The sequence below is a fragment of the Strigops habroptila genome, chromosome 3, assembly GCF_004027225.2.
Source record: "Strigops habroptila isolate Jane chromosome 3, bStrHab1.2.pri, whole genome shotgun sequence".
In the NCBI taxonomy this organism is placed as follows: Eukaryota; Metazoa; Chordata; class Aves; order Psittaciformes; family Psittacidae; genus Strigops; species Strigops habroptila.
Window position 1 is genome coordinate 4,553,209 of NC_044279.2, and position 17,151 is coordinate 4,570,359.

Here is a 17,151-nt window from a genome sequence, read left to right on the forward strand (position 1 = left end):
TGTTGACAAACACTTCCGTAGATGAATTGTGTATATAACAGTGACCAGGCTTCCTCCTTGCTTAGGATTGCTGTGGATTTACCCATAAACTATGATAAAGTTGGAGCTCAGTAAGCGCAAGTGAACAGTTTACCTCCCCTTCCAATCCAGGTGATTAGAGCCAGAAAACTGGTGTGCACCAATTTTCCATTGCCTGTCCAGAAAAACAGCTTTTTCTCATTTCTTGCCCCTTTCTTGCCTATGAAGCACCTTGGTGCTTAGTCTGATTGCCAGAGAGCTGGCCTTACACTTCAGTTTTCCTCCACAAGTAGAATCATAGAATAGTTAGGGTTGCAAAAGACCTTAAGATCATCTAGTTCCAACCCTTAAGTAGCTGCTTTACTTGGCTGCTTACCAGATTCCTTATGATCAGAGACCAGTCGGAGGATGTCGCCAGGTTCTCCGTCAATATTGAAGCAGACAGAGAACTTGCTGGAGGGGAAATCAATGACAAAGTGAGGGTCTCCATCCGCTGAGAAGACATGGAAGAAGAGACATATGTGAGAGACTTGCACAAAACTTCAGTGTCCAAAACTGTAACAAAACTTCAACAAAACTGCTTTTCAAAATATCTTTGTCCCTGCTTTTTTCTAAGACCTCCTAGTTTGTTGTTTTTAGAGGGTTGGAAGGAGTTTGCCAGGAAATGCCAAGTTTTGCTTTGTTTTTTCACAAAGATCTATTCTATTTTGTTTTGTTTTTCTCACAGAGAGGTTGGGTTTTCAATGGAAATTTAAACCCCAGAACAGTCCCATTGAAAATCAGGATATTTTCTTCCTGGAATATGAGTTCACTGGGAGTTGTCATGCAGAGTTTTATATTACTCCATACTTTGTTGTCAGGCTACATCCCCCACAGCACACAAAAATGTATCTTCTAACCAAGGACGCACCTCACATAGAACCTTCCTGACCCTCAATGTCAGATTGGGGCAGACCACAGCATATATTAAACAGTCCCACAATATTAATTTTTCAATAATCCTTGACCTATCATTAACTACCACATAGGTGCCATTAGGAATAAGACAAACCAAAACTTTAGTTTTTAAGGTAAATTTGACCTTAATCCAGTGAAATTCAAGTCTAAATTCTTGATCTGGGCTTATTCTTCAGTGTTTAATGTATGAAAAGGATGTTAAGTAGCGGTGCAGAATGAACAGGAAAATAGTGAAACACTATAGAAATTATTTTTTTCCCTTCAACAACGTTATTTATACCTCAGGAAAATTACTTTATAAAATGGGGTTTTGACTAGTTCTAGTACAGAAGGAACATGCTGCTTGTTCTCCCCTAATCTACAGAAGCCTCAAACATGAGGATCAAGTTTTGTAGACCATCTGCCTTGCCATGATTCCTCACTGCTGGTTACTGATCAGTAATGAGAAATGTTTCTCATTATTGATCCTCTGTGTATTTTGGTTTTGTTTTCATTTTCCTCCCTACTCTGCAGGTCTAGTAAGTAGGATTGTGGCTGATCCATTGGGATGGTTATACCACAGTGGCATTCAACTGAGGTTTCCATAAGTAGACCACGATTATTAAAGGCAGGAAAACAGGCACTGACCTGAGGTTTTGGAGATTTTAATTCTTTGTTTATCTTGCTGTCTCTGTATACCTAGAAATGGGGGAGGAAGGCTGTTACAATTACTTATTTAGCAGCAGAAAGAACCATAGTATAATAATGTTCCCAAAATCATTCAGCAAGATTATGGACGTATTCCTGTAGCTATTTTAAGCTTCATTTAGAATACCAGTTTTTCTTCAATAGTTTCTACAGAGCAGTAAAGTGCTTCTAGCGGGTGAATCAGCTTCCTAAATGGTTTGTTTAAGGTCACCCAACCCACAGTTAGCAAAATCAATATGAAAATCTCACCTTTCTGTGTATCACCCCTCAGTTTATTGGCTACATCATACCTGTTGCCAAAGTCAGCCATGAGATATTGCCTATGTGAAAAGATTTCTTACCAGCGCATGGTTATTTCCTCTCATACCTGGTGGTGCCTTGTGTCCCTGTAAGCTCTGCAACTTTTCACCGATGCCATCAGTAGAAGGGCTGATAAACTCCTCTGGAGCTGGTTCTGGATGGAGCCCAGCCTCTCTCATCTTCAGAACAGTGAAGGGAGTAACAAAATTGTAAGTCAGGGCTATCGACTTAGCTTTCTCCATCAAATAGTCTTTTTCCTGACTGTCATCACTCTTCAACTGAGAGTTAAGCAGTTCCTTGATGGTGAGGTAACTCCATGCCCTCTCAATGTAGTTTGTATCACCTTTGCCATCTTCCAGACCAGGGATGCCGCTAATATCGTTCCTGCTTGGCAGGTCAATAGCCACATCTTTCTTGAGGAGGATGTACTTCTTGGAGTTGCTAGCAGTCACCTCCACATGGAGACTGTCTGAGGTGCGGTTGATGAGTTTGCCAGCTATTATGATTTCAGAGCCATTAAAGTAGTTAGGGAAAAAGTTCTGGGTGACTTGCTCCACGTTGTCTTCAGGGTAATCAACACGGATGTCAGAGAGAAGAGGTGTCCCTATTTCATCATAGAATCTGAAACGAAGGCACATTTCTCACCATTACTACTGTTCATCCAAGTGTATGCACACAATCTTGCACTTATACATGGCCAAGGATACAGTCAGACTATCTAATACAGCTCATAAGACATTCAGGAGCAGTTATTGCTGCCAGGCCCTAAATTTAACTACTGCATCCACTGCAGCTGTGCCCAGAGAGATGGGGGGAGTCTCTACCCTTAGAGATTTTCCAAACTTGAGTGGACAGGGCCCTGAGAAACCTCACCTAAGTCTGAAGTTGGCTCTTCTCTGAACAGAAGTCTGTCTTACATGACCTCCAGAGGTCTCTTTCAACCAAAGTTATTCTCTGCCTCATTTTAGTTTTCAGTGTCTGAGGCATCCAAACAGAGTCTCTTTAATATGTTCAGAAGCATCCCAGCATGGCCTGGAAGTCACCTACCTTTTACTATGATTCCAGAGTTCTGCTGGGACATATTTGTGACCACTTAAGTTTCCTTAAGAGGACCTGTGCATTAAAAGTAATTTCTTGCCTTCTCAGGCTGACAGAAAACACTAACTACAGTTTCAAAATGTACTCAGAATCGATGCTGTCACCCACATTTTTCTAGTCATATATTGCATGATATTCCAGAGCCAGAAACTGTAATAATACCAAGATATTAGGTTCCCCAAATCTGGAGAGTATCTGAAGCAAAGATTCTGTATCGCTGGAAGTGCCCTGGATATTACCGTTTGAAATGGTCAGTGTAGGACATGCAGCATACAGTTTTCTGAGGGCCAAAGGAGAAAGAAAATGGAGAAGGAATCACGCTGTGCCCCCATCAATGAGGACATTTCCAAGGAATGGAGGAATCCTGAAGTGCTAAATACAGTCAGCCTGGCAGAAGAGAACTCACTGCTACCTTATTCATAGAATCATAGAATAGTTAGGGTTGGAAAGGACCTTAAGATCATCTAGTACCACCCCCCCCCCCCCCCCCCCCTAATTTTCTGTTGGAGCAAGACATGGCTTCCATGGAACTAGAGAACTTAACCCTACAATGCCTTGTTAACGTGACCTACCATACTTCTGTGAATACCTTACGCTGGAGAAGCCAAAAAGCCTTTACGAGGGGTCAAGGCCCAAGTTTACAGTACTGTGTTTTCCCTGCAGCAATGTGCTTTTGATGAATCTTCCCAAGCTGCTCCCAGAATGCCATGATTTCCATTTAAATGCCAGACTGTCCCTATCTTGGCAAGTCACTTGAGTCTAATTTGGTGAATAAACAAAGATTTGGCCTCAGCCCTTCTTTAGATCAAGCTGCATTTATTTTTCACATCTGCTTAAACAGATTGTCTGGAAGCTAAAGTCACACTTCCTGCTTTATTCTCTCTCCAAGGAATCCCAAAGCCTGAATTGGTTGACTTTCTTTTAAAGTCTTTCTGAGCACTCTGTGTCTTTGATGCAGAGACCTCACCACATTTTAAAACATGAGTGAATTAAACCTGAGAACTCTCTGTGAAATAATTCCTGGGTTGTAACAAACGGTGGAGCGAGAGTTACAACCTGTCTTATAATACAAGGCAAGGAAGTATCTGTGTGCAAATACAACTCACTGACCACAGAAATCAGAAATTATATTGGCACCTACATAGATTTTCCCTCTAACAGTGATTTGAATTGGTCTTCAGCAAGTGATGGTGCTTTTCTGTATAAATTTGGTACCAGATTCCAAATGGGTTTGCCATCACTAAGCTTGATAAACAGTGAGCTGTTTATCAAATAGAGGTGGTCGAACAAGTACTTGCACTGTTGGGTTCCTGCAGCCAAATCAATCAGCACATCCTTCATTTGCCAGGGCTGCCACTTGCTATCCAAAATAGATGGCATGGGCTAATGACATGGGCAGAGTGGCAGATAGATCTACAAAATCCAGTTTAAAAGGAAGATACTCTTGTCCACACATAGCCATCACAGAAAGAAAAGCTCTGGTGGAAGGTGCATGGTCTCATTGCTCCAGATGAATTAGAAACTATCTAGGCGAGAGGTCTCTGCTCAATGACTGTCTCTTTTTGGTTTCTGAGGTCCAAAGCACTAACATTTTGGGAGTGAAAGCCAAACACCTTTGCCTGGAAATACTGACACACTGCCTGGCATTTTAGACAGAGCTGTTGTTCAGATGTCTTTTTGCTGATCCTCACTAGGGTCTCCCCTCGGACTACAGCTCCCCAGTCACAGAAGAGAAGCATAATGTCTGGTCCTACTGAATGATGAGGATTACAGGAAACTTGTTAGGATTTTGGGTCACAAAGAATGACAGAATGAAGGAATGACCCTTATGTATTTTTCAAAGTCAAATATTTTTGATTTTGGGCAAAAGGTTATAGTTTTCAAAAAACATGGAATACTTTTCTGTCCCAAATTGGGACCTTCATTCCTGAGCCCTTCAATACCATTTATGTTGTCAATTTGAAGTGAGCAATGCATCCTTTCCTTCCTCCATCCACCTGCAGAGAGGTGGCACTCATCCTTCCTATCTCTCCAGGTTTACATGCTCCAAACAACAACCTGAATTAGGGAAACAAATGCCTTCGTGTGAGGGCCTGGGAAGCTCCAGCACAGCCCAGGGGGTCTGCTAGGAAGGAGACAATTTCTGGGTAAGCATCCTCAGTATCTGAGCACGTTCTACCTCTCTAACCAGAGTTGAGCCTCAGGGAAACTCTCATCTCTTGTGACGTCTCCTTAGAGGATTTTCCTTCCCAAATGCATGCCCACAGTTCCCAATGCAGATACAAGCACAGAAAAAAGCAGAACAAACCCTTTGAGGTGGCTGGCTGCATCCTCATCCTCCTGGAAATGCCTCGTCATGCCGCAGTTCTCCAGTGCCATCCTCTCCAGCAGCTTGTGGTCCACATCATTGCCAATGCCAATGGTGAAGAGGCAGAATTTATCACGAATGGCATCCTTGGTGTTGCTGAGGATTTTTAACGACTGTGTTTCCCCAACAGTGGGCCTCCCATCCGTGAGGAAGATGATCAGAGAGACACTCCTGGCATCAATGTCGTTCTGAGCAATGTAATCATTTAGCAGCTTTGCACCAGTCTGGAGAGCACCATTAATATTAGTCCCTGGGAAGATACAAAATGATTAGCTCATTTCTCCTTCTAAGAATGGTACAAATAATTTCCCTAAGCTCCCTTTAATGCAATGACAGCATCTCTGTTCATCAGGATGTTCCTTTTTGTCTACACGAGGTTGCACTAACCCTTGTATTCAGTTCTGTTCTCAGGACCAGTCTGGTTTAGCTCTTTATTGTCTTATGAATTGCAGTTTATTATGTGAAATTGCTGTATCCTTGAAAGCCTCAACGTCTACTAATCAGCTGTGGTAAGAAGAACCACAGCACATACCATGTGCTGCCTGTACATACAAGAAGAGTTAAACTTAATTACGGGACTCTCCCAGGTGATATCTGAACCAGGAAAACAAGTTCTGCTCACTTTTTGTCTGAAGGGCACAAGATTTGGAGAAAGGTAGAAAGCCTCCAAATGGGGAAACAAATGGTTGGGTTTGTTCTTTGAAGCCCAGGGCTAAGAAAGTTTAAAGGGAAGAGAAATGGCTTTGTTAGCTGAGGAGTGTGTTTTCCCAAAACAACTGGCTAGGGAAGAATTGAGCTGCCTGAAGTGGGGGAGAGGGAAAACACAGAAAATAAATGAGGGGACAGATGTGTGTTAGAAGAAAAGCCATGGAAAGGATCCAAGCCTACTGTGTGTTCAGAGAAAAGAAAGCAGGAAAATGAGTACAGGTATCTCCTTGCTCCATATATTTCTTGAGCTACTCAAAGCGAAGAGGGATTGGTTGTGGAAGCTTTGCAAGATCAGTACATCTGGGTTAAAAAAAGCCCTCAGGAAGAAAGCGAGTGAAGTGGGTTGAGAGCCATACACAACAGGCTCTTGGGGTCCAGAAAGCAAGATATAGAGAGGTTATGAGCAAGGTCTAACCATGCATCGTGTACCTAGAAACTTAGTGTGCACAGGTCCAGTGACCGCAGCAAGGCAAGGAACAGGAAAAAGGCTAAAACTTCTGGAAAATCCTCAAAATCTAGACTGTGCTTTTATGCAAAATGGTTTTGAACCGAAACCCTGCACCGAAATATGCTAATACTCCCTCAGTCTCCATCCAGATCCAAAGTTTCAGGGTTTTTTTCCCCAGAAACAAAGGAAACCATTCCATGCATTAGACTGTGTCATTTTAAACCCAGCCACATCACAAAGCTACCAAGCACTGAAAACCGCCTTTTGTCGCATGCACAAATGATTAGCAGCAGTATCTTCTTCCCATTTCTATGATATGTGAATATGACACAGCAGTGTAAGCACAGCACATCCTTTGTGTGTGTATGTGGTGTCAGCCTGAGTGCATTCACATTCACTGATGGATACTTGAGCAACAGCACCCTTATAGGAAAAATATAATTGTATTATTTCTTAATATTTAGATATTAGGAAAAAAATACATATTAGGAAGAAGTTCTTCCCTGTGAGGGTGCTGAGGCGCTGGCACAGGGTGCCCAGAGAAGCTGTGGCTGCCCCATCGGCAGTGTTCAAGGCCAGGTTGGACACAGGGGCTTGGAGCAACCTGCTCTAGTGGAAGGTGTCCCTGCCCGTGGCAGGGGGTTGGAACTGGATGAGCTTTAAGGTGCCTTCAACCCAAACCAGTCTGTGACTGATGAAAATGCAGAGTTAGCCAAAACTGAAGTACTGCTGGCTTGTGGTGGAGAATCACTGCACCTTCCTGTTGAACCTGAGTTAATCATTTCCTTTTACTTTTGTTCTTTGGCAGGTTCATGGGCAAACTCAGCTGGTTCCTGCGTAGCTCTTTTGGTACTTCAGGAGTAAAAAGCTTTGTAGCCTGAGTTCAGTCCCATTATTGGTAATTGTTTAACTGGGCAGGTCCCTTGACCACTTCCTAAACTCTTCCTCTGACAATGCAAGCATTATGGCAAACCATCCTGTTTGCTGTGTTTTTCCATCAGAGAGTTTCCTTTGCTAGGAGTGGTCAGTGCTCAGGGGCAGCCATGGAAAGGCCCCACTTGACCTCAGCCAGCTGACTTTTTCAAGGGGAAGGATTTGCAGCTTTCAGCTTATCTGGGGAGTGCTCAGATAGGATGGGCACAACTGCCAAATGATGTCGATTACAAACCTCACTATGTTGTTGGAGCTTTTTATGCTAGTGTTCATAGCTTCATAGGAGACCACCGAATCAAATGCAAATGGTCTCCTCCTCTCCCTTCTTCCTTCTTGGCAATGTTGCACATGCAAAAAGGGACAAGAAATTCTTCAATGTCTTTCTGGCTACTCCTTGGTAGAGAAAAGATGACAGCAATAGCTGACAAACTAACTCTTGCAGAAGGCAGTCCCGCAGCCCACACTGGGTAGTCCATCACTGGAGTTTCAAGCTCAGACAAAACTACATGCCTGCTTTTACACAGGCTTTCAGAAACTGCACAAGTACTGGCCCTGTGTGTCCTTCACCAGGATATGTTTTTTCCTGTGTCCTCAAGAAACAACCTTGGGAATTTTCCATCCTTCAGATAAACGGGAGAATGGGCCCACCTTGGCTTTAATAAGTATATCAAGGTCATATGACTGGATCTGGGGAGACCTTCCGATCATGTACACTGATAAAGGGCACATATCCTCCTGTCACATAACCCCTAGTGCAGGTGGGGAAGGGGCTCCATTGGTACATCACCTAGGTCCCAATGTGTTTTTATTGCTACAGGACCATTCACCACTCTCCATTCTGCAGTTAATTGGATATCAAAATTAATCTCATTTGTATCTCTGGATCCTACCTCCAGTAGGCGACATGTTATGAATGTACTTTTTGGCATCTCTTATGTTGTTTGGAGTAACTGGCACCAGCCGGTCTTGCTGCCAGACCTTTATTCGGTTGGAAAAGCCAATAATATTGAAATGGTCTTCAGGCCTTAGATCCTGGAGAATTGTGAAGAGGGCTTCTTTGGTCTAGAAAGAGAAAAGACACCAGTAGGCACAACTGACACTGCTTTAGTTGGCAAGAATTTAATTCTTAAGATATTTACTGATCTTACAGATATTTCTACACCGCCAGTTTGGCTCATGAAGAAAATTGGGATGTCCTTTCCCATCTCAAGGCCTGATCTCTGTGGTGCCAGGTAGTATGCAAATAGAAGACGAAAGAATAACTCTTGCCCTAAGGACCTCATAAAGCTGCAAGACACATGTTTGGACCTAACTAAGCTTAAAAATCAGGTATGAAATTGGGATAAAAGCTCCCAGTGACTGTGAGAACCATGCTCTGAACTAAGGGATACTGAATAATGTCGTTTAATACCAAAAACCTCATGGAGTTCTTCTAAAGTCCTCTAGACTTGCAGTAAAGCTTTAAGTGGCATATAGTTAAAAAGGGTACTTTTAAGTTGAAATACCTCTAAATATGTCAAGGCTGCACATGCTCTGTTCACAATTAGGATACCGATTGGTGTATACATACTACAATGGACAGTTCCAGCATTTAACAAATGTTTAAGCTAATATGTTCAAATTAATAAGATGTAAAAATAAGCCCTGACTAGTCATTGCAGATTGGTCACTTTTGTCCCAGGCATGTCAGTTTTCATCAATACGCCAACATTATATTGCTGCGCTGTTTATTGTCCTATATAAATATAGGCAGTGGGGAAAGCTCATAGCAAGACAAGTTCATAGCGAGAGGTTAAGGTTCCTGGGTGATGGGAAAGACAGACCACTGAGGAAAAGCCAACAGGAAGAATGCAGATGTGTCCAGTTCTCCCCAGTGTGACCCACTTTGATTTAGCAGCCATGCAGCTGTGTTCGCACAAACTTCAGCTTAGTAAGACCACCTGAAAGAAGATGCCCAAAAGCAGCCCTTATCCATGCAAATATACCCTATATTTGGATGCAAAGTTCATGGGAGGAATATGAGGCAATATCTGTAAGTAGAGGGATCAGCAGCTTCTTGGCTCTGCCTCTTCTTGGCCACCATTAAGCTTTTCAAATTCCAAGGAAATCATATGGTGGACTTAGCAACATTTAAAGGTTTCTCTCATGCCTACAAGGGAAATGAGTGCAGGGCTTGTCCAGAAAAAATACAAAAGGCAATCAGCAGTGCTGGAAACCACATATTTCTAGGCCTGATGTTGCTATGTAAAGACAGTCAGGAAAGGAGCTCAAAGGGCTGCTCAGGCTGTGTCATCAATATCCCTCTGGATTCTGCATCGAAGCTGATGATGCAATGATGCAACTGCAAACAAATTACCCACCGCAGTGGAATCTCTCATCCTCCCAGCTGGTGTCTTGGCTTCCAGGCCATCCCAAGTGAAGGGGAATATTTCCCATAGCTTCAAACATTTTGGAGCCAGTTCTGGAGTCCCTCCCTGTCTGTTTCTGTCCTCTGTATAAACCGTTTTCCTCTGTAGGGATTTCAGGATTCATCCCTCCATTTGCTTAGCTGGAACATTGTTCCACGTCTCACTACCATGTACTTTATGGATGTTTCATAGCTAAGAATACTAAACTAAGTGCTAGCGGAAGAAGCTCTTGCAAAGTGAAGGGGAGAACCCCACTAGGTTCACATCATGATGCTGTGGTGCTTAGTTGCCAGCTGGGGTTAGACCGCTACAGATGACCAAATAAACCTTCAGGAAGATGAATGCCTGCCCCAAACACAAAGGCTGTCTCCCCATTCTAACAGTCCAAAGAGAACTTGCTAAGATTAGCTAAAGAGCAGTTCTTTGAAGGAAGAAGGGAAGGGTTTATGCTCTGTCATCTCCTTTTTTACAATAGCCTTTGTATTGTAAGAGTGCATCAGGTAATACATTATGTCACCCTTCAGAGGTACTCTCAAACATTCAGTCTCATTTCCAGAAGGGAAAATCAAAGCACAGACTACTTTAGGAATGATGTCAAGGCCACAAATGGGAGCTTTCCAAAATCTGAGTTTCCGGCTATCCAGTAAGCCAAACCATCTCTCATGAATGCACACAAAGGCAAAGCAGCAATCACACAGTGGAGAAAAGGACTCTTGGATTTATTCCAGGACAATAAGAGTGGCCCACGCATTTGTCTCTCAAAAAACGAGATCAAAGTAAGTAGAAAGTGAAAAAGGAGAAGCTTCTATCCTGTCTGAGTGTGATCAGGCCTTCATGCCCAACTCTGCTGAAGAAGATTTGGGGCAGGATGTTAAAACAAGATACGAGACCACAACAGCTCCCTACGTGCAACGTTCCCCTTCCACTCTCCCCTGCAGTTGTAAAGGGAGAGAAAAAAAAGTGCCTAAAAGCAGTGTGATCTGGAGGGAAACTCCCCGAATCTCATTATCCATATTATAGCTCTGATTGTAATTAACATCATTTGACCTTTCCCATTACAAAAAGAACGCTTTTAAGTTTGCTGCAACTCTGTCAAACCGCACTTTTCTCAGAGGGATTTACTGGGCCCAAACAGCTCTGTTGTTTCTGAGAACAAGGCAAGAGGAGAAATAACCTTGCTTTGGCCTTGTTGCATCTCACCTCCAGTGTGCTCAGAAATCTCTTTTGACATTCTTGCCTGTGTTCAGCCAAAAGAAAAGGAAAAGAAAAGGTGAAACAACGCAGTTTGATGTACGCACCATCCAAGCTGAAACAGCAGAAGGGGGCAGGAGGGAACTGAAGCAGAAAATGCAGCACTTCCTCACTCCCTCCTACAGGGGGAAAATGTGGGGCTGGGATCATTTCTCTACCCCCTTTTTTCATTCTCTCTTTCCTTGTTGTCTCTTATTTTTTTTTCACAGTTCAGTAATTTCCATGGAGTTTGAGTCAGTTTTTCCCAGGAAAAGGTTCCATCATGTTTTAATACACATGCAAAGCCAGCCTGGATTCTGGCATCTCCACCATGTGCTTGCCTCTGAACTCCAATAAAAACACCCTTTGAATTTATGTTATATACACACAAACATATGTACAAGTATGCGTGTATATATGGTTTTGCTCCAAAGCAAACAGAATGAGGGAGGCCTTATGGTTCATTCTCCTGTAGCTTTTACTTCATCCCCAGTAAAAATAAAGGGTGGGATTCAGCTTTCCCAACTCAGTCATCAGAAAGCTGGGCATTGCATCTAATTCCTCCCTAGGCAGGGGAAGACACCTCCAGAGAGTAATCCATCCCATCTGTTTTGGATAGGGTTTAGGATGAGCTGAGTCATTGTCTGGAAGTGCCTGTCTCCCAGCACTGTCTCTGAGAGGCTGAGTAGCTCAGCTATAGAGAAGGTAGGACTCACCTCAAGACCTAATACTGCCCAATCCTGATCTTACTGGAGCCAAAAGGAACTGAACTGAGTCTCCATCTCTCCTAGAGCAATATGAATTGCCTGGCTCATCCTGTGCGTTTCCATCTCTCCTCCCAGCCCGTAAGGACCTTCAGGTTTATACTAAAGACTTCAGCCCTCACAAAGTGGCAACACACACTTTGCTACCACTATTCCTCACCCATAAATGGGCTGCTAGAGAGGGATGTGGCTTCCCTCTGGAGCGCTGGATATGATTCAGGAGCTGGCAGGCAACAGTGACTTTAAATAAGCAGAGTATCTTGGTAAGAGTGCACTGCTTGAAATCCTTAAGTATGCAGTTATGACCCAGTGCTCCTGCTGCCCAGCCCTCTCCTCCAGCCTCCACCAGCCCCCAGGCAAGGATCTTCAAAGCTCTTCGTGCAGAGAGTGCCTGGCAGTGGCTTCAGTCAGGACAGGACTGCAGGTTTCTCGTTCTTGGCCTTGTATGGCCACAGCTGGAAGTTCTCCTGGCTCCGAGGAGCCAAGGGCTGAGGCTGCCATGGGATTCCCAAGCTGCTCGGCTGCCGATGGGGTCTTTGCAACTTCCACTCCCGCCTGGCCCCAGTGAGTCATTGCACTGGAACTAGGGCCAAAGGCGCTCTCCTGCGAGGCAGAACATTAACCACTTCTTCCCTGGTGAGGGCCAGATCGTTCCTCCATGCCCGTGCATGACGCTGGTTCATGCTGGGGATAAGCTGGGTGCAGATCTAAGCCACTAGCACTGAGGAAAATCAGTTTAAGGATCCAGCGCCTTTGTGCCAGGTAAGGTAAAACACTTCTCCCAATGTGTTTGCCTGGATAAACGGGTTTCTGCATGGAGGGTAGAATAAGGATTAATGGAGAGAAGGGCAGGAAGCAGCAATACAGAACAGCTGGGAAAAACATCAAATTTTGGTAGTTGGGAATGGTTTGTAGCCATCAGAGGCAAGTTCTAAAAGAGGATTTAACATAGGATAACTCAGTGGAGGAAAATTCCTCTGTTTCCCCTAAAATTGGCATGGGTGAAATTGAGCTGAGAGGTGGAGATTGAATTGCCACTCCAGTGCATTTGCGTTGAGAAACTGTGCTGGTGAATGATCTGTCAGCACAGCAGGAACCCAGTGCTTGGAACAGCCACCTCCAGGGCTACAAAATACCATTCCCCAAACCTGGGGCAGAGCAATCATGGTCTACAGCTGGGGACAAGAGGGGTGACCATGGCTGCCAGGGAGTGATCACAGCTTACGTCTGTGCTGAGAAGCTGAAGATGGGCTCACACTTTCTAGATGACCAATGTGCAGTGCCTTCTCAAGGCTACAAGGACAGAGACAAGCCAGCTCCCAGCCACCACTCTGGTCTGCGTTGTCACCTCCACACTGATACCTGGACATGCAACACAACTGCTCTTCTGGTTCTTCTTTTCTAAAGGTCCTGCATTACAGCCAAGATGATTCAAGGTTACATGAGCCCCAGCAATAGCAGGAAGAGAACTCCCTCAGCTCCACTCCCGTTCCTCTGTACCTTGCCCTTGGTGTTAGCTCTGAAAGACTTCACTTTGCTTAAACACTAGTGGAGCAAATAATGGGAAGAGACACTCTCCCATGGGAGAGCTGAGAGCCTTCAGCCCTTTCTTGGGTCAAAGAGCTGCCTCAGAGACATCTGGGATGATGTCAGACCATCTGGGCACCTTTTAGGAGGAATCTGAGTCCCGGTGACATTTCTCTCACAGTCTCTTGTTTGTTTGAGGAGCAGGGTGAGGGTGAAGCCTGGCTACCCTGAAAGCTGTGCAGTTCAAAGGGAGACAATGTGTGGTTGTTAGATGCTGTGGCATTGCCAGGCATTGCCCTTGCTATGAAGCAAGGGGAGAATTCAAGCACCTCATTATAATTCATGCCCCAAGCCCACGTATTCACATTTTCCATTGCCTAGGAGCACTTCATACTAGGCTCACATCCTCTGTGCAAGCCTAATACTGAAAGACTTTCAGTTCATGCTGAATCCAGTTCCGTATGGATAGTGGGTCTCTGCAGCACTATAGTGTAACTCAGCCCGTTTTGGGAACGGCTTCAGATGCAAATGGAACTCCCCCAGCACCCACCCCATCAGTGCCTCTTGGATCAATTCTCAGCTTCACCCTGCACACCCAAACACAGCTGCCATCTGCCCTCACATCTGCAGGGCAGGGAGACATCAGCACCAGTGACACAGACCCTTTAGAGCTTCAGCAGCACCAGGGAACTGCGTGGGCTCGAGATCAGGCACTCTAAAGAGAATGGCTAGCAAAGAGGAAAGCATTCACAACCAAAGCCTGTGGGAAGCAAGCTGAAAGGGATGCACAGGAACATGCAGACATGGGACCATCTGCAACCATATGCTGAAGGATGCCACAACTAGAGGACAAAATTTCAGTAGCTTTTACTTTGTCCTTCCAGATCACCTGTGAGAGTCCGTATTTGACAAGAAAGGAGCTAAGGCACAAGATGAAGCTCAAAGGGAATTAGGAACCCATAGCTCTGCCCGGTAACTTGTCTGAGACAAGTTACTGTCTGCAGCAGTGCAGAGAAGGGCTTAGAAACTTGATCATCTGCAGCAAGAAAGAGAAAAGTACAAGTAAATATGTCATTTGGCAAATCACTGCAAGGAAGCACAGGGAGAACAAACAGAAGCTCTCCCCCTTCCCCTTCAATATCCTCTATGCTTTGGTTCCTATCTTTCCCTTTCCAAACATGTAAAGGCAGCTGACAGAAAGGTCTGGAATTGGCTTTTCCAGGCTTCTGGAAACATCCATATCTGGTCAAATCTGCTCATAGTCTGTCAGAGAGATTAACACTGTGATTTAAGAGAAGGCTGACATTAAAGTCACACCTGAACTAGTGCTGTTGAGGTCAGGTAAGGTAGTGCCATAGGCTTGGTTTGGGATCCAGTAGCCAAAGGAAAGGCAGTGTGAGCACCACTACCATTTTACAGTGAGGAGCTGAGGTACAGAGAGAGCAAAGATTCGGGCAGTGTCACTCCTGCTGAGGTTTGAAGCCACATCTTGTGAGTTTTGCTTTTCTCTATGTCCCAGTTTCTGCCCACATAGCGCAATCACATGCTACTTGCCAGCAACAGGGACTTTTGTACCAGTAATGGGGTTTAACCCAGAAGTGTATCCATGGATTTTTTTTACCTTCCTCCACCCCCCTCATTCCCCTTTGGGAGGACAATCTGCCCTTTATTCCTCTGCAGAGAGCATCACTGAACTGCAGTTCAGTGACTGCAACTAACCCTCTCCCGGTCAATGTATCTTTGTGCTTTCTTCCTGGCAGACACTGACCGTGTAACCAAGGAAAACTCCTTCACAATCTGGACAACAAGCATTTTGTTTTACACTGACACTGGCCTGTGATGAGAGGGAGTTTCATTGTAGAGCTCTGGACAGTAAAGACAGCTCTGTCTTCAGTCCATGGTCCAGCCTCTCCTGCCTGAATGTGATAGATCCTTTGCTATACAGCATTGCTGACTCCCTGTATGGCCTCAAGGAAAGTTGCTTTGTGGTTTCCCAGCAAAAGAAATACTCCATCATTTAGAGCAACTCTTTCTATTGCCTTTTCTGAAACAGATTTTCCACTTAACATTGAGTAAACCACTTCGCTCCACATTTGTCCATGGCATTTAAGGACTCTATTTCTGCTCAGCAGGAGATACGACTATCACTAAGATTGTGGACAAGTTTAGCTATCAGTTGGGGTAACTCACTTCTCTAGCACCCAACAGCATGGTGAGAATAAATACATGAAAAAACCTTAAGGTGATCTGATTTCTGAGGAACCGGAGTTTCATATGCAGAGGGCAGAGTAGATGCTCAGTCTCTGCAATCTCACTGCAGCATTGCAGGTATAAATAAATGCCTACACAAAGATTTAAGGAGGCAAGTTCTTATCAGCACCAAGCATCATTACTTTGAGTCTTTATCAACAGAGCAGTATAGATTACAGTTGGAGAAGAAAACATCTCTGTATAGTAAGTTAAAGAGAAAAGCTTAAAGGCTGCCCCACTGTGCCATACTGAAATAACCCTACCGGAAACAACGGGCAGGCAGCCAGATTGATACAGCAGCATATGAAGGCTGCATTCTTGCCTTGTGCTTAGCTCATTTAAGTGGGATCACATCCCATAATATGCCAGCTGGACACTCAAACCCCCACCCTGTCAGCATGACAAACAAATTCCATGGAGCTAGCAGCAAAAAGGTCGACACCAAGGGAAAAGTGCCCCATGGCCTCAATGCAGAGCTTGCCATTTCTCCCTCTGCCCATCCTCAGAAGATGGAGTTAGTCCCAGTGCATGAAAACTGTTCCAACAACTTGGGACTTTCGTTCTCTCTCACACAGATCAGCTACAGACACAGTGCTAGGAAGAGCTAACGTGTCCAGGAGGCTGTCCACAGCACATCCCCTCGATTCCAGCAATCAGCTGTTATGTTATGCAGCAGAAGTTGGACTGAGACACAGGTTACTATACTTTTCGGATTGCTTAGACCCCATTCTTCATCATGTTGCCGCCATCTCAGAGTGGGTGCTTCAGCAGTCGGAAGCCTGCCAGGTTTGAAGCTTTCTAACTTCTTACAATATCCTACCTGTGTGTGTAACCTGCTAGGAGAGTTACTCTGCTCCTTCACAGAGAGCTGTTTCCTCTGCATGGACAAAAGATCTGTACTATTACACCAAGGACAGATTGTGCCGTTTCAACTCAGGGAAGAGGTGTTGTTTCTCCATGAAAAGGAATGCTGTATTTCCATCTCGTACTCCGCTGCAGAGACTGACTCTTTACCCAGCTCCTCTCATAGCCCTTGAACTATGATACCTCTTACTTTTAAATGTGGCTTCCCCATTTCCATCTCCAGTGAGTGAGGGATGGTGACAGTGGTTGGAGCAAAGACCCAGCACTTTTGCTCAGGGTTAGCATTAAGCAACACAAGAGCACTAAGTTTTTCTTTAAGAAAAAGCAAACTTGTCTGTTTTCCCACCTGAGAATCTGCCACAGGATTCTCATAGTCCTCCAACACCTTCTCCCCTTCCAATTTCCCCATTTCCAAATGGGAAATCCCCATAGCATTTCCAGTTCCAAGGTCCCCACTCCCTCCTACACATCCTGCCTCCAACCCTTCCCATGCCCATTTCCATCCCAAGCCAGTGCCTCAGATATGAACACAGGCCAAGTCTTTGCCCAAAACTCTTCAGAGAGGAGAGCAGATGTTTAGGAGACGATGAA

General features: G+C 44.6%; 1 protein-coding gene across 1 annotated transcript in view; it reads right to left on the reverse strand.

Annotated features, from left to right (window-relative positions):
- ITIH5 (inter-alpha-trypsin inhibitor heavy chain 5) overlaps positions 1 to 17,151 on the reverse strand; it is a 49,916-nt gene that overhangs the window by 6,165 nt on the left and 26,600 nt on the right. The window contains exons 8-12 of the mRNA XM_030480174.1: positions 8,408 to 8,579; positions 5,369 to 5,678; positions 2,030 to 2,583; positions 1,603 to 1,653; positions 395 to 511 (exon numbers count right to left, since the gene is read on the reverse strand). Coding sequence (XP_030336034.1) covers positions 395 to 511; positions 1,603 to 1,653; positions 2,030 to 2,583; positions 5,369 to 5,678; positions 8,408 to 8,579 — 1,204 coding nt within the window. The remainder of the gene's footprint in view (positions 1 to 394; positions 512 to 1,602; positions 1,654 to 2,029; positions 2,584 to 5,368; positions 5,679 to 8,407; positions 8,580 to 17,151) is intronic.